Source organism: Sciurus vulgaris, assembly GCF_902686455.1.
Source record: "Sciurus vulgaris genome assembly, chromosome: 11".
Classification (NCBI taxonomy): Eukaryota; Metazoa; Chordata; class Mammalia; order Rodentia; family Sciuridae; genus Sciurus; species Sciurus vulgaris.
In genome coordinates this window covers 28,630,860-28,653,434 of record NC_136472.1, presented here as the reverse complement: position 1 = coordinate 28,653,434, position 22,575 = coordinate 28,630,860, and the positions used below count along the sequence as shown (strand labels likewise).

Genomic DNA, 22,575 nt, shown 5'->3' with positions numbered 1-22,575 from the left:
GGGGGCCGCCGGGCACATCCAGGGAGTGGGGCAGTGGTGCGGGCTCTTCCAGAACCAGGGCCCCTGTTTAGCCAGGGCCTCTAGAGAGCCCGCCGGTGTGGAGCCCAGCCACCAGCAGGACAAGGAAACTGCAGCCAGAGCCGGGGGTCTCGCACACTCCGGAGCCCGGGGACCTTCAGGGGGCTGAAGTCCTGCGACCTGCCCTGTTCTGATGGCTGCAAAGAGAGGCGCGTTCAGACTCAGCAGACGCGACCCTCCTCAGGGAAAGGACAGCGGCTGAGGGGACAGTGCCCCAGGGGCATTCCAAGCTCCAGCAGGAGGGGGACTGGGATGTGGCTGCACCACCTGCCCCAGGCCAGGGGACCCAGGAGTCTGGACCCGTGAAGTTGATTTCTTTTCTGGAAGCTGAGACTCAGCCACCGCGGGCTGTCTGCAGGGTGCTGTCCTGACCTGCTGGTGTGTGACCAGGAGGACAGGACGGGCCTGTTGCCTGGGTACGGGGCACAGCACCTGGCAGCCCCGGCAGCAGAGGTGGCCCGAGCCCAGCTGGCACACCTGCCTACGGCTGTGGCAGCACCACCCCCCAGGGCCCCTCTGAGCTGGACCCTCCCGGACTGGCCCAGCTGGATTCCCAGCCACTATGCCAGGCCAGCTGGGTCACTTTGCCTGCCCCAGCCTGGGCCTCGCACCTGCAGAACAGAGGTGACGCTATCACCTGCTGTGCTGTCCCCACAGTGGCCAAGGAGGTGGGGAGCCCTAGGCCAAGCGGGAGAACGGGGGCCTGCCCCTCCCCGCAGGGAAGTCACGGCAGAGGGCGCGACCCGGCAGATGTGGAGCAGCCATCCTTCCCTCAGCTTCCTGCCACCCCGTGGCCGCGAGGAGTCCTGGCTGCAAGGAGGGTGGTTCTCGAGAGGACCGCCCTCTGCACTGCTGCCTCTGAGCGACCCTCCCTCCTCCGCCCTGGGGAGCCACCTGTGCCACCACTGCCGCCACCACACTGCTCGGGGTTGCCCTCCTCCCACACCAGGAGACAGCGCCGCCTCAGCCCAGGTTACAGACAAGCAGGAGCACAGAGCAGGCAACTCAGTTGTCTCAGGTCACAGAGCAAGGATCCCGCCCAGGCTTGTCCCCATCAGCCCTGTCACCAGGTTTCCTTCTGGAAGTCCCCACAGCAGAAAAAGGACACCGAGGAAAGGAGCCAGCCAGAGAACGGACGGCCTGCTGGCACCTGGTGGGGCAGGGCGGGGACATCTTTGTCCTTCAGGCAGGGCTGGCTGCACGGGACCCACTCCTAGTTCCGTCTGAGGACGATCCAGGGACCTGCTGGAGGGAGGTCTCTCCCTTTTAGTGGCTTTTTTTCAAAGCTGCTCGGGATGAGGGTCGGGGTGCAAACAAGACACGGTGCTGCACACGGTTCAAAGGAAGTGGTGGAGGAGAACAGAGACGGTGCCGGAGAGATGGGGGAGCCCAGCAACCCGCCCACCTGGCGATGAGCTCAGCCCTCGGCCCCGTACTCCGTCTCTGCTGCAACGGGGGAGGCAGCTCCGTGCCGAGAGGCCCCCGCAGCCGACCCCGCACAGCCCGCGTGTGCCCAGTGAGGACGTGGCCGGCTGGGGAGCCCGGAGTTGCAGCTCGACGCCCTGCCCGATGCCAGGCCCCACTGGGCTTTGCCCCAGTGTTGTCCATGCAGGACTCTGAGTTCAGTCAGCCACCAGCGGTGGCGTCCAGTTTCTCTGGGCCACTGGCCTTTCGGTGGACAGAGAAGCCGGGTCTGCATTCGGCTGGAGGGTGAAACCGGGCAGCTCGAGGTGCTTTCCGCGCCTCCCTCCAGGGGTCTCCACCCAGCTCAGGAGCCTGGCTCTCACCCTGGGCTGATCACTCCTGGGAGGACGAGGGGTCAGGCGGCCTCTGACTGCAGGGGACAGCGCAGAGCCTCAGCAGCGAAGCACCGACCTCCCCAGGGTCTCAGTGCAGTTTTTGCCACGATGGCGTTGCTGTGTGGCCTGGGGAGACCACTGGCCCCTCTCTGAGCCTCATCTTATCTCTAAAATGATGCATTGGACTGAACCTCAGGGACCACTGCCGGACTGGGGCCCCTCAGGTGGCCTCGCAGCAGAGGAGACGTCAAGCTGGGTCTGTGGCATGAGGAGTTCTCCAGAGGGACGAAGGGGGACAGGCGTTCCAGGCCGCAGCCTCAGAGTGGGGTTTAAGTGGCCCTTTCACCAGGGCTTGCTTTAATTGCATGAATATACGTGTGCCTGTTTAAAAGGAGAGCGATCACCAGAAGAACCAAGGTCACCGGCAGGCAGCTACGCTGGGGTGCCGTTTCAGCTCTTTTTATTGGTGGTGTTCTATGTGGGGGCCTGGGGGATTGAGCCCAGGGGTGCTTAACCACTGAGCCACGTCCCAGCCCTTTTTATTTCTATTTTTGAGACAGGGTCTCCCTAAGTTGCTTAGGGCCTCGCTCAGTTGCTGAGGCTGGTCTTGAACTTGCGATCCTCCTGCCTCAGCCTCCTGAGTCGCTAGGATTTCAGGCCTTTTTAATGTGAGTAAGAAAATGTTTTTAGGAACACTGACATATGAAATATCCCCACTCCAGGCAGACGGGAAAGAACAAAGACCTGTCTTCTGGAAGCAGGGCTGGGATCAGGCCCTAGAGAGATGGACAGGGACCCTGGGGCGGGGCTGGCACGGTCACAAGGCAGGGTCCACTGGGCAGGCACAGGGACCCTGGGCACCTCCTCCCGGGCCTCCCGGAGCCTGCAGGGGCTGCTGGGCAGAGGGGCTGCTGAGCCTCCGTGGCCGGGAGGCCCTGGGGGAGGGTCTCCGTGTGCGTGGATGAGCACGTGGGAAGCAGAGCGCTGGCGAAGGTGGCCGTCCTGCCGCCATGCAGCTCAGGGGCCTCATAATGGCTTGACTGGTTTCCTCTGCTGTCTGGCTGCAGATATGGCATCTGGGGGAGAGGCTGGTGACACTAAGTCACAGCGAGCTAGTGCCGGTTCTGTGGCGCTGCCTGTAACCATTCACCTACCGGCTGTTGACGAGGAGCGGGACCAGGTGGCTGGGAAGGTGGCCGGAGTCATGGCATGGAGGGACTGTCCCCAGGTTCCTGGGGCCTCCATCCGTTCCTTGGCTCCTGAGGCCAGCAAATCCCCCAGCAAATCGCCCGCAGCCCTCTAGACTGTCGTCCTGGGCAGTGGGTAGGAGCATGAGCCGGTCTCTGTGACACCATCACCTTGGACAGGGACACAGGCCTGGCGCCCCTCCCTGCACCCTGAGAGTCTGCTCCCCACCACTGGGGCGTGTGGAGATTCCCAGCCTCCTAGTTAACCCGATGGGGCGGGGGACCAGCCGTGGAAAGCTGATGTGTTGGCCTGCCCAAGGCTGGACGCTGGGCGGGGCGGAGCTCGGTGGCCTGCCCCGGCCCGACCCGACCCGGCACTGCTGATGGAAGCTACACCCTGCTCCACCTCTGGGAGTCCCGCAGCTGGCTCCCTCTGTTCCATCCCCTGCTCCTGGGTCCTGTACCTTGCGGTGGGACACAGGCTGATGTCCCGCTTGTCCCATGTCCCCTGGGCACTCCCACACACGCAGCAGCACAGCAGACTTCCAGCCTGTCCGCCCGGATGAAGACATCCCTCCGCAAAGCACCTGAAACCAGGCAGCACGTGGGCCACGCCCCCGACAGCCCCCGCCCCCCTAAGAGGTACCCTGCAGCCCCGCCCCAAAGCCCCGGTGCCTGGCCCGAGTTAAACCAGGTCCAGTATTCCTTGCTCCGATCCAGGGCAGGCCAGGCTGGCTGGCGGGCTGAGAGAGGACAATGCCATTCTCTTTCCCAGCAGGCAGAGGCCCCTGTCCCCAGTGTGCCCAGTCAGACTGCAGGGCCTTGAGATCCAGCCGCTCCCTGCTCCTGGGTCCACGCTGTCCTGGGTGGGGGAGGGGCTGCCTCAGGACCTTGCAGGCGGGAGGGAGGGGGTGAGGCGCTGGAGTGGACATTCGTGACAGTCGAGAGTGGCTCTGGCTGCTGAGGCCATGCTAGGGGACTGGACACAGGGCGGTGCTCTTTAGACTGAGGTTAGGTGCCTCACCGCCTGGGGTCCTTCTCCCCAAATCCCGGGGCTCAGGGTCTCCGGATTGGCCCTGTGCATCCTACTGGAATACTGATGCTCTTAGAGATGTGGAAGACGGCACCTTATTTTAATATTAAGACAACCGCGGATATATTTTGAAGCAAAAAATACAAAACAATTTTTTTTGCAGGAATGTGTGAGACAAAGCACATTTAGAGGCAATTTGCTCTCCTGCTCTCTTCTCAGATTTCCAGAAATTTGGAGGGAAGGTGTTTTCCCCCGCATAGCCGTTCCAGACACCAAGGAAGGAAAATGTGTGAGGTTCTCTGTCACCAGATAATGGCCCCGCCACTTCCATGCTGTGTGACATTGGGCCAGCCACTGAACCTCTCTGGTGCCCAAGGGAAATGGTAATGACACCTGCCAGGGCCAGTGTCACAGGGTCCCACACTTGGTACAATCCTCTGCTACTGACATCTGGAAATTCTAAATCATTTCCAGCAGGGGACTCACCTTTTAGGCCCCTGCTCCCGTGAAGCTTGTCCTGCATCTTCCAGGAGGGTCTTAGCAAGGGCAAATCAGAAGAGGGCGAAGGGAGCCAGGCAGAGATACCGTCCTCCCCGCTCGCTCCCTCCTCTTTCTTTCCGTCCTCCCTTCCCCAAACATCCCCTGAGCTGTCACTATGTAACACACACTGTACTGGACACTGGGATTCCGCTTTGATCCAGATAGAAAAGCCCCACCCTCTGACATTCGGGAGAAGGGAGAGAAGATAAATGACAGAAAGAAAGCATTGTTGGGGAGAGTGTGGACTCCAAGGGGACACGGTGCCTGCGAGAGGGACCAGGGAAGGAGTCAGGGAAGGTCTCAGTGAGGAAGTTGATCAGGGGGAGGGATTAGAGCATCCCAGGCTGAAGGAGCAGCAGGTGCAAAGGCCCTGAGCTCCGTCCGAAGGTGCTCACAGGGTGCAGGCAGCTGGGGCCCGAGGAAGAGGAAGGGGAGGACAGTGGTCAGAGAGGAGCTCACGAGCCAGGCAGGAAGGGGTCACAGCTCCGATGGGAAGCCAGAGGACACAAAGGTTCAGACCCAGGCATCATCACAACTAGCTCTCAGGGGACCACCTTGACCCTCAGTGCCCCCGGGCCCTCCCACAGGGCTTGCCTCCTAGAGGGCCCAGCACCTCCCCAGTCCTTGCCTCCTTTGTCCGGGTGACAAAGCACATCAGACCAGGGCAGCCCGAGCCTCAGCGCTCGTGACGAAGACAGGGAGGGTGACGCAGGGCCGCACAGGCCGCCAAGCTGGGAGAGCCGTATCTGCACACGGCTCGCCGTGGGTTGTTTCTCTGGAACAGTGTCCCCGGCCAGGGCCTGTCCTGGTGAGCTGTCCCACAGCTGAAGGGCCCCTCCCAGGCCGGCTGCTCAGACCCAGCCACCCCGACTCTCCACAGCTGCCTCAGACGGTCCCTCCAGAAGCAGCCGACAGGGGTGGCCCCAGGGTGGGGACAGAGCCCTGAGGAGGAGGGGATTCTCCGAGCTTCAGCGATGGAGGCAGGGAAGTGCCACCCTGGGGGGAGAAGGTGACCTCGGTGCTGCCAGGGAACCGGCCAACGGGGGCCCAGCAGGCTCCACGGCCTCCCGCCCCCAGGGCCTCCACGCATGGCCTCATCCGTGAGCCCAGCAGTCACCCTCCAGGGCTCCGCCGCCTGAGCGCGCCAGCTGTCCAGCTCGGTCCACCTGTGCCCTTCAGCCCCGCTGAGGCACCCAGGAGGGAGGTGGCCGAGGATTCACACCAGGCCCTGGCCCGTCGCCTCTGCTTGGACTCAGTTTGGCCTCGAGTCCACTTCATTGGCACGTTGGCCTTGGAAAGCCAGTAGGGCTTTTCCTGCAGAACCTCTTCTGGAAGGGCATCTGCCACTGGCATGGCTGGCCCAGGAGAGGCGACTGGAGAAATGACCTCAGCCACGTCTGGAGTCCAGACTGTCCCGTTAGCCAGAGTGGACCAGCCTCCTGTGCACAGGGCCCAGCTCTGCATGAGCAGCCAGAGCCGCCCTTGGCCCTGGAGTCACCTTATGGGGCCTCAGTCACAAAGTGGCCCAGGGTGGCACACGGCGTGGAGGGTGGGGGGGCCAGCCCAGGACAGCTCTGCGCTGAGCCTGCTGCCGCCCGCCCCCGCCCCCATGGCGGCCCCTGGACCCTCAGGGTCCTCCTCCTCTTTAATTAGCGGGCGACAGGGGAAATGAAACACCTCCCAGGTTCTTCCTTCTCCCAGCAGGAGGCAAGTGGCTTTGCCCAGTGGCGCACACACGCAGGGCCTCTAAATGAAAGGCGGTCACCTCCCCCTGGGGTCACAGTCCCAGGAAAGGACCGAGGGATTTATAGGTACTGGCCTCCGCTTCAGGCCAGCTGGAAGAGACTGTGTTCCAGCTGAGGTCCCCTCACCAGGAAATGGCCAGAGTGTGTGTGTGTGTGTGAGAGAGTGTGAGTGTGTGAGTGTGAGTGTGTGTGTGAGTGTGTGGAGGGGGGCGGGCGGGCAGAGCCTGCACAGAGCGGAGGCTGAGGTGGAGAGAGGCATGGGGAGACCTGGGCCGAGAGGGTGGGTCCTGGCCAAGCCCCGGAGCTGGCTCGCGGGCCCTGAGGCCTGAACTTGAACCCAGATCCCTGGACCCAGGGGCGCTCGCTACCTTTTGTCCTTACATCCTCAGGAGCTGCAGAAAAGTACCCATTTCAGATCGGGGCCTGGCTGAAGCCCCTGCGAGGCCCTCAGCCAGCACCCCGCCTGGGCCTTAAGGGGACGCTGGAGGTGACGGCCCCATTGCTCCCTGCGCTTAGTGCTGTGTGACTTCCCTGCCCGGCTCAAACGCACCGCACGAGATCCCGTGTCCACAAGCGGCCCCCTTCTCTGAGAGTCCTGGTTTCATCCGGGTCTCCTCAAGCCCCCGCTGCTTCCACCAAGCCACGCAGGCCACGGGCAGGCGGCCTCCATGTCTGTACACAGTGAGGTCGCTCGCCCAGTGTCCAGACCGCCATCTCCATTTCTAAGAAGACAAGACCCGACTCCTTTCTTCCCAGAGAAGGAGCCAGCGGCTCCCAGACAGTCCTGCAGCGCTGGCCTTGGGGCCCGGAGACCCCCGTGCCGCAGGCCCCGGGGTGGCCACGTCCAAGGTGCTCCCTGGAGAATAAGGACAGCGGCTCCTGCCTCTCCAGGGCTTCCACATTCTGGCCCCGTGGTCTCATTGCACATCCGCAGTGACCTGTGAGGCCACAGGGTGCACTGAAGGCCAAGGCCACAATGTGGCAGCAAGGCTGGAGAAGGCTCCCCTGCTGGCCGCTCTGCACACTGCCTCCCCAGAGAAGCCCTGCCCGTGGCTCCGCCCCGATTCCCACTGCCATGCTTTCTAGTGGGTTTTCTAATTCTGGAGAGATCTAGGCTTTGCCACACAAGCTCTGGGGTATCTCGGACACCATCTGAGCCTAGACGCTGGAATCAGTCTACCTGGGTTTAAATGCTGACTTAGTAGCTATGTGACCCTGGGAAAGTTACTTTACCTCTCTGTGCCTTGGTTTCCTGGTTAGTAAAACAGATAAAGTAGTTGTACCAATTGCACAGATTGCCACAAAAATTAAATGAGGTACTAGCTGCAAAGCATCTCTAACTGCCCAGCACCTAGGAAGTGCTCTGTGTTAACCACACTGCCGGCGTCACCTCTGCTGCTTCGACCTCCCACCCTAGGCGTGCAGAGCCAAGGGCTGCTCGCTTCTCCCAGGGAGCCGGCCTCCTCTGGGCCCTCGGTCTGCCACACTGTCCCTGTCCTTTCTAATTGCTCTGGGCCTCAGCAGAGCAGGGACGAGCTTCCCACAGCCAGCCAGCTAGTGGAGGGAGAGTCTTGGCAAGTCCTGGTCTCAGAGGGAGGCCAAGACCTGCAGAGCTGGGCTGACCAAGACTGCCCAGAAAGATCTCGACTGCTCCATCAGCGGACTCGGCCTCCCTGCCTGGGCCTCCCTGCCTGGGCCTCCCGCCATCAAAGCTGGCTCCCAGAGCTCTCAGCAAGGGACATGGCCTGGGACTGTCTCTTGTTGGGATCCCCAGAACACCGGGGTCAGGCCTGGGTCTCGGTGGGTGAGCAGCCCTGATCCCCGTCGCCGTTCCTTCAGCCCCTCTGTTGGGAAAGTCTTCCTGTGAAGTCCAGACCCTTGAGCTCCCCTCTTGGGGTCCTGGCAAGGCCTCTGCGGGTCCCTGGAGGTGTGACCAGGGCTGTGGACCCTCCCGATGACTCTGGGAGGGGCGCCATCTTCACCCGTGTTGAAGGGGAGGCTGCTGGAGCTCAGAGAGGTGCTGAGACTTGGCAGACGCTGCACAGCCTGAACCCAGGGCTGAACCCAGCTGTCTGGATCTTGGGTTCTGTTCCTTCCCATCCACACAAAGGGGGAAAGGGATTCCTTCCATCCTCCAGCCCAGGTGGGTGGCCAACAGGGAGCCACACGCTGCAGCCCACAGGCAAATCCTGCCCGCCTGTATTGGCCCAGAGTCCCCAGTGGTTCCTGGTGCCCCGGGCTGCAGGCTCAGCTGAGGAGCTGGGACAGAACCATATCTGGTCCTTGATGGGGAAGTCACCCGCGGTCAACGCTGTTCTGATGAGGGTCTGGCGGCCTCCCGTCCCCTTCACGCCAGCCTCCCTCCTCCTCGGTCCTTTCTCCCTGCCCAGCGCCAGACGTGAGGTGAGCAAGTGGGGATTTCTGTCCCCAGCTTTGTCGGGGACAGTGACGACGATGGCTGGGGTCACGGGCTCAGCATTGCTCATCAGAACATCTGAACCCCGAAGCTCCGTGAGCGCCTATTCGAGGCTCAGAAAGTTTCAGAGGCTGAAATCCGGGGTCCAGGGGGCTCAGCTGGTGAGCTCTGCAAATGTTCCCAGGTCCCAGGGGCTCGGAGGCTGAACCGCTTCCTGTCCTGAGCACCGTGGCTCCGAGATGCCCAGCTGCCTGACTGTGCGGCCGGAAGGAAGGCGGAGGCCTGTGGGAGCTGTGTGCCGCGGGCGTCCTGGGGGCCACGTCCCCGGGGTGAGGCTTGGCGACACGCCCCTTTGTCTGAGGCCCAGCCCTGTCCCTGACCCGTCCTGAGCTCCTGCTGCACCTCTTCCCTCTGGACTCCCAGGAGCAGCGTGGCTGGCCTCCCGTCCCCACCCCAGGCCCGAGGCCCCGCCCGCCACTCCTTTCCGCGAAGGCTTCTCTCAAGCCTCAGGCGCTTCTGTCATGTCTCTGCTTTTCAGTTGCGTGACCTCCGTAACCGGAGCACCAAGTCCCTGTGGCCAGTCCCCTCACAGGAAAGGGCCGTGGCCTCGCGAGTCAGGCCAGGTGACTAGAATCGGTGCCGCTGCCCCAAGGGGTCTCTGTGTCCAGTATTCATTGCGGAGCATGTGGACGCAGTCGGGGGACCCTGCAGGCTGAGGCCTGGGCCTGAGCCTTGTGTCTGCTGGGGCTTGGTGACAGCCCCTGGGCCCCAGGGCCTGGGGCGCCTGCCATGGAGCTGAAGCAGGTGGAGAAGAAAGGGGCCTCTCCGGTGGCACGGGCGGGACTGGGGCAGCCACACACCGGAGCCTCTGGGTGGGCGCTGCAGGGGGCCTGTCCCTGAGCCGGGGCCTCGGCACACAGGCTGCACACAGCCAGCCCGTGAAGTCCCCCAGTGATCAAAGCCTGGCCCAGAGCACCTGGCAGAGAAGAGCCGAGGGCATGGCCTTGATGAGACGTTGACGGCAACTGGGGGATTGAGGGGACGTGAAGTCGGCAGTGGAACGGAAGCCACAGCGCCTGGCAACGCGAGCCCCCACCGCGGCTGTGCCGCTCAGGCAGGCGGCTCAGCATCTCTGGGCCCCTGCTCCCCATAAGATGCAGTCACATCTGTTTTCCCGTGTGGCTGTGCAAATGGAGCAAGACCATAAAGATGAAGGGCCTGTGGAGCTACGAAGCAGATCCTGGTGCAGAGCTGAGCTAGATTCAAGTGGAGCAGGAGAGAACGGGGTGAGATGCCAGGAAGAACTTCCCCACTGCAGGAGGAGACCTGGGAGTGAGGTTAGGGGTTTCCCTCCTGAAGACTCTTGAGAACACAATCAGGCACTGGGCATGGTGGTGCACGCCTGCAACCCCAGTGGCGTGCAGGACAGAGGCGGGAGGCTGGCCACCTCCAGCGCAGCCTCGGCAATGGAGCAGGACCCTGTGTCAAGGTGCAGAACTCTAAAGGCGAAGCCGGGCATGCGGCTGGGGTGGAACACGCCCAGGCTCAGCACCCAGTTCTGAAGAGAACGCATGGGCTGCTTAGAAAGCCTTGGTGTGGGTGGAGGCTTGGCCGCAGGACGCTGGCCTCTTGTTATACTTGGGTCACTCAGGCGGGAAGGTGGCCAGCGGCCGTATCTGCACACGTGTGCGTCCGTGTGCCTGTGTTGCCTGCCTGTCCGCGCCAGGTCTGCACGGTCGCTGGTGGGCGTGGCGTGTGCGGTGCCCATGCCTGGGAGCCTGTCCACAGGCATGTCTGTCTGCTGAGGCTGAAGCAGCCACCCCACCACCGCCACCTCACCCCCGAGACTTGGCTCTCACCCCCTCAGCCTCAGTTTCCATATCTGTATAATGGAGGCGCTGGTGCCCCCGACACTTAAGGGTCACCTGTGAAGTCCTGGGCACCGGGCCTGGTCTGCAGGCAGTGCTGGCCGGGAGTGGCTGGGACGATGGTCAGCCCCGCTCCCCATGTCCGGCTGCTGTCCTGATGGGCGGAGTGGAGGGCACTGGCTCTGGAGCCCAGCCTTGGGTCCCAGCCTGCCCCTGAGCGCTCTGATGCCCCCTGACTCTGCAGTGAGCTGGGACTAACAATGTGCCCTCCCGGGGATGATGTGAGAACCGGCGGGGTCCGGAGCGGCCCATGTGGAGACCACAAAGCTAGTCGCCTTGTCTGCCTGGGAAAGTGAGAGCCCAGAACCGCCCTCCACGGGCGCAGCCCTGGGTCCCCAGGCCGCCCGCCTGAGCCTGTGGGACACCAGGCGGAGCCCGGCGGCCAGGCGCCCCTCTGCGGTGGGGGCTGCTCGCCCGCGCCCTTCCCGCCGTTCCCAGGCCCCCTTAACACCCGTGAATCCATTAAATATTTAAATCGGCCTGTGCGGTGGCCCGGTTGCCCCGGCAACGCCCTGTGTATTTTGGGATGCATTACCAAGCTTTCAAAGGGTCTCTGTAGAGCTTCAGGCTCTGGGGGGATAAAGCGGGAAGGGAGGGGCGGGGGAGAAAGAGCCAGAAGACCGGAGGTCGGCGAGAGGGCAGGACTCCAGCCGTCCGGCGCCCCGGCCTCGCCTCCCGGCCTCCCTCCCGCAGCCTCTCCCCACTCTGCCCTGTGTCAGGCGGCTGCCGCAGCACCTGGCGGGAGCGGGCGCGGGGGCAGAACCTGGCTTTCACGCACCTCCCTGGGCCGCCTCCTCCCTTCCCTGAGCCTCGGTTTGCCTCTGGGTCACTCGGGGTGATGGGCCGGGGTCACATGACGCCGGGCAAGTTCTTAGCACAGCCCTGCGCAGGCGGGGCAGGCACGGTTATTACATTGGTGACTTACTGTACCTGCCCGAGGGGCCTCGTCTAGAAGCCCCTTCGTGTCGGGACGGGACTAGAGGCGGGGCTCATTTTGAGCCACCCAGGGTGTGGCAGGACAGGGCTGGGCCAGGAGCCTGGGCCATGCCGTCCAGCCCTGATGGACCCCTCTGGACACCAGCCCTGGCCGCGGGGCGTGGTGGCCTCTAGTTACTCTGGCACAGCCCCCTTGGGGACTCAGGCTGAGGGCAGCCTGCTTCTCCCATACGTGGTCCAGGGTGCTTCCCTGGGATGGGGGCGCCAGGGGATGAAGCCACCTCTGGTCGCGGCGGGGACCCTGCCCCTGCAGGTGATTTCAGGGCTGGGGTGGGCAGTGTAGAGGTCCAGAGCCCCCAGTGCTGGCCGGGACACATCGCGGTCCTCTTCCTGCGCAGCCGTCCACGCACGCCTGCGGGGGATGCGGGGGCTTTCAGCCTCCACCCCAGCCCAGGCCTCAGGGGCTCTCCGGAGGCTGGGAACTGCGGAGAATTAAAACCCTACTTCAGACACCCGTCACCGCTGGCTGGCCCCAGCGGGTCCCCGAGGCCAGTGGCGCGCAATCATCAGCCGTCGGGGCTGCCTTGGGGGGAAGGGGACGGTTAGCACGGGAAGGGCCGCTGTGACAAAAAACGTCCACCCCACCGGCGAGGCCGCAGGGCCCGGCTAGGCTCCGGCTCTGGGAGTGAGTGGCAGAGCAGGGGGCCAATGGCTGCTTACGGGGAAGCCCCGGATGGGGGGAGGCGTGGTTTGGTCTGCCTGGAGCCCCGCCTTCCAGGTAAACTTCAGGGGCTTCTCTCGAGGCCTCTGGACCTGCCGTGTAGCCCCCTGGGATGTGCACAAGGGAAACACGTGGTCCCCGCCGAACCCCAGAACTCAGATCTCAGGGCTGGTCTAAAGGAATGAGGGTTAACCAGCTCCGCAGGGGGTTGTCGACCCCCACATGGCTCTCTGTCCCCTCCACCCACCTGGCTGGGCTGCCACTCCAGGGAGCAGGCCGCAGGGAGTTCCCTCTGACCCCTGATTCTTTAACTGATATTTGGGGTTCTGTGCGTGTCCCTTTCCCTCTCCTGCGCCTCCTGGGTCAAGCATCCTGCTGCACTGCCCCTCTGCTGGCAGCTGGGACTGGACAAGGGGTGACTGGTGTCTGGGAAGGGATGGAAAGTGCTGGCAGGTTGGACTGTGAGCCACAGAGAGGTGGGGACATTACTGGGGGTTGGGTGGTGGTCCCATCTCACATGGATCACTTATAGCTGAAGGGATCTCTGAACCTGAGGGCAACATTGTATCCTCCCTGTCACTAACACTGAGCTGAAAGCCCATCAGGAACACAAGGGACAGACCACGTGCTGTCAGCAGGAGCTGATCTCAGCAGATGCTTTAAGGTACCCCAAATCGCTGCAGATTTCTCGATATGATGATCGGAATCCCATCGGCCCCCAGAGCTTGAATTCCGTGTTGATAAAGAAGCATTATCGCCATGGTACGCTGTGACGAATTTGTTTTTTAAAAATGTTTTCATAACTGAACTTCCATGGAGCGGGTTTCTCTTTGAGCTCTGTGAATTTGACTGTATGCAATGAGAAGGAGTCCAGAGGCCTCCCCACACTGAGACCACTGCCAATGGGCTCCGGTCAGGCCAGTTGCTCCTGCGGCCTGGCTGAGGTCCCCGAGGCAGGGCGCACCGTCTCTGAGCCTGGTTAGGTTTCGGTGGGAACAGACCCACCTCCCAGTGTTCTTGTGCCTTAGCCCAAGGCCTCGTGTGCCGTAAGAGCTGACTAAAGACGGGCTCTGGTGGACAGAAGCTTTACAGAACCTTCCGGAAGGCAGCCCAGAGCAAGGGAAGCAGGACTCCATCCAGGTGAAGCAGCAGGTGTGGCTGTGAGGACCTGGCCACCCCTGGGAGCAGCCAGGAGAGGGCCATCAGGAGAGCAGCCCCAGATCGGCTGGGGGTGGTCCCCAGACCCAGGCTCCATGCACCGCCTTCCCGGCTGCCCAGGGTGCTCACTCGGCGGGGACTGAGGGAGGAAGGAACCTGGCGACAGGCAGCATTTCTGAAAGAACCACAGCTTCAGGGGGAGCTGGTTCTCTGGCCATCCAGGGAGGCCATGAGGGCCTCTGAAGCCCACAGGCAGCCAGGCAGCCAGGCAGCCAGGCCGCCCGCCCGCGCCTGCCCTGGTCTGCTCCCCCGCAGGCTGAGTGGCCTTCTTCCCCACTTGCACCTGCCTGCCAGATCACTGGGCCGGACGCCTTTCCTGCAGGACAGCATGCGGTCGCAGGACTGGCTGCTGGCACTCAGGCCCTGAGCTCACTCCCTGGCCGCTCCAGCTGTAGTAGCCAGCTGTGGGGCAACAAGTCCTGTCTTTACAGAGTGACCTCCACTGCTCTAGGCTCCCCACAAGTGCAAGCCACCTTCAATATCCTTGTCACCAGGTCCCCCTGAAGGGAGGTGGGCCTCAATTCAGGTAGTGAGGGTTCTTTTTTCTTTTTTTTTTTTTTTTTTTGTACTAGGGTTGAACCCAGGGACACTTAACCACTGAGCCACATCCCAGCCCTTTTTATATTTTATTTAGAGACAGCGTCTTGCTGGTTGCTTAAGGCCTTGCTAAATTGCAGAGGCTGTCTTTGGACTTATGATCCTCCTGCCTCAGCCTCCCGAGCTGCTGACATTACAGGTGTGCCCACTGCACCCGGCTGGGAGGGTCCTTGACATCACCTCATATCGGAATCCAAGGAAAGGCCAAGTGAGGCACAGGCTGGATGAACTGAGACAGGAGGCGGGGCTCTGGGAGGCGGGCGGCCCTGGAGAGGCTGCGCCACCACGCTCAGCCAGCGCTCGCCAGTGCAGTAGCGCAATAGTGCAGGGCCAGAAGCTAAGGGGGTTCAGTCCTGGTGTTGTAGCTGGGCAAGCTGACCGTTAGGGGACGGGGAGGGCGTCACCGACTGACCACTACCAGGGTGGGGGTCATTTTCCTCCGTTTTGGATGCGCTCTGTCTTGTAAGCACAGGACGGTCGCTGTGCCGGTGGAGGAGGTCTGACACTGACCTGATAGAGCTGCTTGTGATCAAGGGGTGTAACCGTGACTTCCACTCCTGGGCTGTGACTGTGGCCACTGTCATCTGACCTTTCCTGTCTACAGTCCTCATGCCACCTGCGCATGACCAGGTGGAGGGATAAACATCTCTGCAAGCAGGTCCAGAGCCTTGGTCCTCAGAGACAGTGCAGGCCTGGTGTCCAAGGCAGGGGATGGGCCCCTGAGTCACGTGTGGGACCAGCAGCTTCTGCAGCTAAAGTCCAGACCCGGTCCACGGGCGATGGAGGAACAGACTGGGGTGGTCACCTAGGGGCTAGCAGGCTCAAAGCCCGTGGACCATGCCTCTGAAGGACAGCAGGGTCCCAGAGGAGCAAGAAACCCTGATTTGTCCCAATTGTCCCTCCAACCTATTGTGACTTTGAGCCCATGAGCCTCAGTTTCCTCATCTGTAAAACAGAAGTGTCCATGTCACAGGGTGGGTAGATTCAGGGAGGTACTGTGTTGAGAGCTTTCAGAAGTCAACATGGGCCAAGGTGTCGGGCTTAGGGAGGCCCCTGGATTGGTGCAAAAGCAGTAGGCTGGGTATCAGGAGGTGGTGGTTCCAGTCATGCTGTGTGGCTTTGGATGAGACCCTATCCCTCCCTGGGCCTCTGCACTCCACGTGTGTGATGAGCAGATAGCACTCACAGAAGGCAGGTCCTGTTTGAAGATTCTCTGATGGGAATCTCTGAGCGTCCAGCCTGGCTGGAGAAGGGGCCCCAGATGCCAAAGACGCCCATGCCCCGTATTGCTCACAGTTGAGTGAGTGCGGGGGCCCAGGGAGACTGTCATTTAGGGTCTAATTGCATCCACAGCAGGCTTTGCTCCTGGTACCATGAACCCTCAGGGCACCCGCCCCTCAGGAGCCTAATTAGGTTTAGTCCCATTCATCTGTGTCCATGTCCCTGTCCTGCCGTTGCCAGGACTGGGGACCAACTGCTTGTTTAGGAGACCATCTGTCTTGGGATGAGACCCAGCAGGCACAACCAGTGGGCAATTAAGTCCCCCAGCCTCGAAGCCTGACGTCAGGCGTCGGCGTCCTTCCTACCAGCCGCAGGCCCGGTGCTGAGGAGGAGGCGGTGTGGGTCTCCGGGTCCAGCCAAGCTGGCGGTATGTCAGCCGCTCCGCTTTCCAGCTCTGGGACCTTCCTAGCCCCCTGGAGCCTTAGTCTCTCCACCCGGGAAAGGGAATGATAATGTGAACTGCAGAGCTTTCCGGAGGATCAAGTGAGATCATGGCATGTCGACACCGTCACCACCATCCGGGCTCCATAATCGCGCTCCCGGCTGGTGGGAGCAGAGCCGCCGGGCGGGGCTCGCAGGAGACGCGGGCCGCCCCGCCCAGCGCCGCAGCGCCCTCTCCTGGCCGGGGCGCACTCCAGCGTGTCTGGCTCTGGGTTTTCGCCCCGCAGTCCGGGCTTCCCCCTCGCTCTTGCCCACCTGCCATTTCCCTTTCTCTCCAGAGAGCTGCCCAGGGGTGCGGGCAGTGAGAGCAAGAGGATGATTTATGAACGGAGCTGCTCTTCTTCATCAGAGAGCCCCTCCCACCCGCTCGTGCAGATGGGCTGAGCGGCCATCTGGGGCACTGAGAGCGGCGAGATTAATAAAGCTGTCTGTCCCAGGCGGGAGCCTGCCGAGGGGAGCCCCAAGGCGCTGCGTGACCTGGGCCCCAACACTGCCCCTCTCTGGGCTTCAGGGCTCCCATCTGTCAAGGGATGGCAGGACCGGGTCACCCCCCAGGGCCCTCCAGCTGTCTCTGGGGAGGATGCTAGCCGCTTCCTGTGCTCTGTGCTTGGCTGCCGGGTTCAGGACTGAGCCACGATGGGCTGGGACTGGGGACTGAGGCGTGGCGCTGTCTTTCTGCTGATGAGCCCCACAGGACTCCATCTTGTCAGCTGCTCTGGTTTGGGGCTCAGCAGACATACAACTGAATCATGGCCACCTCTTGCTGAGCAGGTGAATCATCTCAGGCTGGTGGTTGCCTTCTCTGGGCCTCAATTTCCTCATCTGTAAAATGGGCTGGTGATGGTACCCATCCCCTCCTAAGTAGGGAGTCAATAAAAAGATGCAGAAGAAAGGCAGGACAGAGTCTGGCACCTGGTGAGCACTTGATTCTATGAGTTATTATTCGTAACTTGGTCATCACGAAACTGTAACAATCTGAATTTGGAGCCATTTGGGGAGATGTTCACACCCTTCCTGACCAAGGCAGAAGTCTGTGGTTCTCCTGGTGCCCACGGGTGATGTAGTTGGGGCATGCACTTTTCCCAGTCCACAGCGCTGGTGGTGAGAGGTCCCCGTGGGAATGGTGCTTGGCCGTCTTCCGAGTCTCCCCATATCCGGGACACTGCCAACCCTTTCCACCACCTTTGCCTTTGAAGTCGATCACTGGCGTTCAGAGGAGCCCTAGCATCTCAGGGAGGTGGAGGCTTGCCCAGGGTCTCAAGGGAGCTGGCAGGGCAGGGCTGCCCGGGTTCCACAGAAGCCACGGGGCTGAGTGTAGCAGGTGTCCCCGTGCTGTCCTCTTCCAGGACAGATAGGAGCCAGGAACCAAGAGATGTTCAGGGCAGTGGGGACTCCAAAGGGGCTGATGAAGGAGGCAGCGTGGGTCTCAGGGTCCAGCCAGGCTGGCGCGGGTCTCAGCACCCCCGCTGTCCAGCTCTGGGACTCTCCCAGCCCCTGGAGCCTTAGGCTCCCCATCCGTGAAAGGGACACATGGACTTTTCAGTGCTTTCTGAGGTGCAGCCTCTGAGGGGACAGCTCTCATGCCAGGGGACAGCATCGACGAGCCAGGAGCTGCCCCCAGAAGAGAAGGCTGGCAAGTGCTGGCCATGCCCACGGGGTCCAGCACCTCCTCCATGTCACTGGGTAGTCCTTCTGTGTCGCCCAAGCCACATGGTCCAGAGGAAGATGCGCCATGTCGCGCTCAGAATGGCAGCCTGGGATGCTGGCAGGGCATGGTGATATGCATCTGGAGCCCGGGGTTCACCACGCCGCTTCTCCAGCTCCGCCTCGCCGACTTCCTGCGGTAATCGATTATTTCCTCTTCCAGGACCAGTTGGGTGGATAAGAGGAACACACGCCAGGCCCTCTGACCAGGAGCATCTGTCCTACTGACACCCGAAGAACGGCCCAGGTGACAAATCAGCGGTCGCCTCTCCTTTCTTGTGCATCTGTGCCCTGTCGCCTGCCCCGTCCTTCTCCCCGCCCCCGTTCCGTTGGTCTGTCTCCTCCTGTGCCCCCTCCCTCCGTCTTTCTCTCTCTGAGTCCTGGTCGGTCGTTTTCTGCCCCGCCTTCTCTTTCCCACGGCACGCACTCGCCGTTTATCCGCTCGTTCCCTCGCTCAGTCCACCAGCTGCATTAGCTGAGGCTCTACTACGTGCCCGAGCACCGGGAGTAAGACAGGGACCAAAGCGCGTCCATGTTGTAGGAAGCGTGTGTTCCCAGGAGGCAGCCCATGTCCCTCAGGTAAACAGCACCTAGAGGAGGCGCATCTGCACCGGGCACCAGCTGCGTCCCGGACTCAGCTCCGCCGCCAACTGGCTTTGTGCCTTGGTCAAGCGCTTGCCGCTCAGCCTGTCTTCTCTTTCCAGAATGAGGCTGTTGGGCCAGATCCTTGCTTCCCGATCTTCCACCGACCTCGAGCTTCTTTCATTGGTGTGCTGGTGGCATGAGTTGTCTGGGGCAGGATTCTCAGCAGGCGCTGACCCTTAGTGAGGCGAGAGGTCCCCTAAGTCCAGAGCACCTGGTTCGGTACGCACGAAACAGCGGGTGCGTCTGGAGGTCCTGCCGTGTTAGGGAGCAGGCGTCTTTAAGCGTAGCTGGCCTGCACCGGCCTTGGGCCTCCGCCTGGCCATATGTGACCATGGCCCAGAAGACTGTTTCCTCTAGGCTGTGGGACATAATGTGGCACAGGAGCTGTAGGGAGGTCTGTGCTTTGGAAGGCGACGGCTGACAGGGACAAGGGAATTGGCTTCCATTGTAAACAGCGACGAAGAGTCACAGCTTCAGATTCAGGCAGACCTGGACTTGAATTCTGGCTATAGGCCCGCGCTGTGTGACCTGAGACAGGTGGATCCACCTCCCTGGCCTTGATGCCCTCAGCTGAAGAATGGAGGGCACCGACTTTGCTGGAGAGTGGCATGACCCTGGGCACACAGTAGGAGCCGGCGGCATGCCTGTGGTGGTGCAGTTAATGTTATCAGCCGCCATGCGCTAATTGCTGTGCTCAGTACTTTCCATGAATTATGAGGAAGGTTTGATTTTAATCCTAATTTACAGAGAAGGAAGCTCATTCCTTACAGTTAGGGGCTTGCCCAGGGGCTCAGGCTGGCAGAGCCGGGACAAAGTGCTCTGCTGGGCACCGAGGCCCTCTTCCCCATGCCCGGCCTGCCCGAGGCTGGCACTGGGCCTCCCCATCCTCCTCGGCCTCCCCATCCTCCTCGGCCTCTTCCTCCTCTCCTTTGTTTCTCCACTGACTCCCCCTGGAGGGAGCAGAGGCTCTTCCCGGGAGACAGTCGCCTGTCATTGCCTTTGGGGACTCAGCCCTCGGCACACTTGGCCCCTGGTGGTAACCCTCAGCGACATGGTCGCAGTCAACATTAGGTGGCCTGTTAGGAGCTGCTGTGTTGATTACAGCCCTCACCTGCTAAGCAGTCAGAGTTGCCGAAGTTGGGTCCCTCCCTGGTGTCGAGGTTCGCCTCACGAGGCAGAGAAGGACCCCGGGGCCTGGCCTCAGAACATGCTTCTCAGCCTCGCCCTTCCACACAGCCTTCTGGCCTCCTGAGGCCCTTTTGTCCAAATCAGAGTGTGATAGAAGAAACAGATTCGTTACAAATTCCTGGTCTGTCATTTTAAGTACAAACACTCTGAGACCAGAGAGGGAAAGTGCTTTGCCCAAGGTCACACAGCCGTGATTTACAGAGCATGAGCCCGGGACTCCAGACTCCCAGTCCAGTGTGCCTGTGTCCTGCTCTCTGAGGCTGTCCAGGCGGAGCACAGGGTCTGAGGCGGCTGCAGGACACCTCTGTGATGCTGGGCAGGTTCCTTGGCCTCCCTGAGCCTTGGTGTCCCCCCTGTGACCAGTCACAGAGCCTCCTGCCTGTGTGGTTGCTGAAAGGCTAGAGACGGTCACCTCTGTGGGGCTGGCCTCCAAGCAGGGTCCAGCCCATCCCAGCCCCCGACCACCACCCCAGGGGACAGGCTCTGGGACCGGGGAGGGGACAGATCCTCCTGGAGGCTCCAGTCCGGTGCAGCTCTGGGCCCTGCAGCCTCGAGATCTGGAGAGGGGTGGGCAGGTGGGGCATCAGGAGTGACCGTGGGGTCCTCCTGGCCCGGGAGGGGGCGCAGCAGAGAGCGGGCCGAGGAGGCCCTTCAGAGCCCGGCTGCCGTCTGGCTCCCAAGCCCAGCGGGCCGGCTGCTGGGCGGCCGTTCACGCGCCTGTCCCCAGCGAGACAGCGCCACCCGGCCCCTGCCCGCTGCGTCCCAGGAGGGCACAGCCCGACCCTTCCGGGATGCGTGGGCGGCGCAGGCTGAGGACCTGGTGGCACACGCTGTGGGGCAGCAGGCCTGGAGGGTCCCTGGCTTGGCCAGGGTGGGCGCCAGGGACGGTCCCTGGGAGGCAGCCGGGTGGGTGGATGCGGGAGGCAGCTGACGGCCGAGGCCAAGAGGTCCGGGTGGGCAGCATCCGGGCCATGTGCGGGGCTGGGGCCCCAGCGACGCCTGCACCGCCTGTCCCTGCAGCGGGGTCTCAGGAATGGCCTCCGTCAGGCTGTGCCTGGAGGGCGTGGACTGGGCCCGGCCCGCAACCTTAGGAGCACCCAGGGCTCCATCCTGTGTTTTCCACCTAACCTGAGCCTACAGCTGTGCTGAGCAAATGACACCAGGCAGCTGCGTGGAGCCCCCGCCATGTCACACTGACATTCCGCTCCGCACGCGGCTGCGGGTTGCAGTCAATCTTCGCAAGAAGGTGCTGCTCATAGTCACCACTTTAAAGTTGGAGAGAGCAAGGCTCAGAGAGGTGGAGTCATCTGTCCAAGGTCACACAGCACATGAATGCTAGCAGAGAGCTTACACCCAGGCGGCTGGCTCCTACATCTCACCCCTAACTCCAGGCCCCAGGGAAGCATTGCCCTGGGAGAATTATCCCTGCCTCCATCTTCCTCCAAGGCCCCTGGTGGGGGGGAGCCAGGACCCTCCCTGGCGGACCGGGACTGAGGCGGCCTTGCTTGTAGGTGGAGCGTCATGGAGGGCGACTGTCTGAGCTGCATGAAGTACCTCATGTTCGTTTTCAACTTCTTCATATTCGTAAGTCCTCCTGGGTCTCCCAGCCGCTGCTGGGTGGCACTGCTGCTGCTTTGAAGTTGTCATGGGGCAGGACAGACCCTGGGACGGGGCGGGAGTGGGGAGCTGAGGCCAGGCCTCTGCCTCTGGTCTGGCCCTGTCCGGAGGAGGAGGGGTGGGCGTGGTCACAGGGAACTAGCGGGAGCCCCCCTGAGGCTGAACCCATAGCCCCTGATGTACTTAGAAATGTCTCTGGGACCTGGGACCTGGGACCTGGGACCAGAGCCCGCCTTCGAAGCCCAGTGCGGCCCCTTGCCAGCTGTGCGATTTGAAACACATGCTGCCTCTCTGAACCTCGGTATCTTCATCTCTCTCTTTTTTCGTGGTCTTAGGGATTGAACCTAGGGGCTCCCACAGGCTGGGCCAGCGCTCTACCCCTGAGGTACACCCCCAGTCCTTTATGTTTCATTTGGGACAGGCGCTCCCTCAGGCTGGCCTGGAAATCCTCCTGCCCCGGCCTCCCAAGCAGCTGCGACTGCAGCTGCCTGGCTGGCTTCCGCACCTCCTAATGACCCACTTCAACACGGTTTTTGAAAAGTAAAGCCAAGTCTAGCTCCTTCTGCTCCCCACCCAAGGCCTCTGCGTAGGAAGGGTCAGCCTCCGAGAACAGGCGGCGGCCCCCGGCCACTCTGCTCGACCCTCCCAGGAGCAGAGACACTGAGCTCCCAGCTCCGGGCACCCCAGAGGAATCAGCCACCCAAGCCTGGGAGGGTCAGCCCCCACGGTCCTCTAGGGCAGGTCACCGTGAACCAGAGTCCCCTTTCTGGCCACAACAGACCCGTCTGTCTGATGGGCTCTCTGTCCATGCCTTCGTTTCTCTCCTGTGGTGCTCAGGATGGTACCCGGGCCTGGCACCTGCCAAGCCAGCCTCTGCCACTGGGCTCCGCCCCAGCCCTGCCCCAGCATCGCCCGCCTGGGCCTGGGTCTGGGCCACCAGCGGGCAGAACGTGGCCTCCCCAGCAGCCGGGGAAGAGGTTCCTCTGGAGGTTGTGTGGGGAGACCAGGGAGCAAGCTGTGGCCACTCTAGCTGCCACTCCTCTTCTCCCCCCCACCGGGACCCTCGGTCCTCCCGGCTCCTCGGCATTGCAGGCCCCCCTCAGCTGAGTGGGGCTCGGCCGCTTCCCACAGCCCGTTGGTCATCATCACACGTGCCTCCGGGGCCTCGGGTCTCAGACACCCGAGCCTCAAATCCAAGCTTGGTGTCCTCCACGACACAGCTGCGCCCAAGGCTGGCCTGTGCTTGAGGCCGGGCACTTGCCTAGCAGGTGCAGGCCCCTGGGTTCCATTCTCAGCCCTCCATCTAACTAAGTTCATTTATTAAGTAAAGGTCCACCCATAACTAAAAGCATATATGTATTAAAAACTCATCTGTGCTCAAGAGCAGCACAGCTGATACTTACTAAAATCCAAACGCGCTCACACCCGTCTATCCTTCCTTCCTGGGGGCTGCCGCAGGAGGGGGAGTTCTAGTCTCCTGCTAACCAGGAGGATGCTAAGG

At 62.1% G+C, this 22,575-nt stretch overlaps 1 protein-coding gene across 2 annotated transcripts in view; it reads left to right on the top strand.

Annotated features, from left to right (window-relative positions):
- Nucleotides 1-22,575, top strand: part of TSPAN18 (tetraspanin 18) — a 116,951-nt gene that overhangs the window by 79,425 nt on the left and 14,951 nt on the right. For both annotated transcript variants that reach the window (XM_079103051.1, XM_079103050.1), the window contains 2 exons: nucleotides 17,788-17,871; nucleotides 20,969-21,041. In XM_079103051.1, coding sequence (XP_078959177.1) covers nucleotides 20,979-21,041 — 63 coding nt within the window. In that variant the 5' untranslated portion in view covers nucleotides 17,788-17,871; nucleotides 20,969-20,978. The remainder of the gene's footprint in view (nucleotides 1-17,787; nucleotides 17,872-20,968; nucleotides 21,042-22,575) is intronic.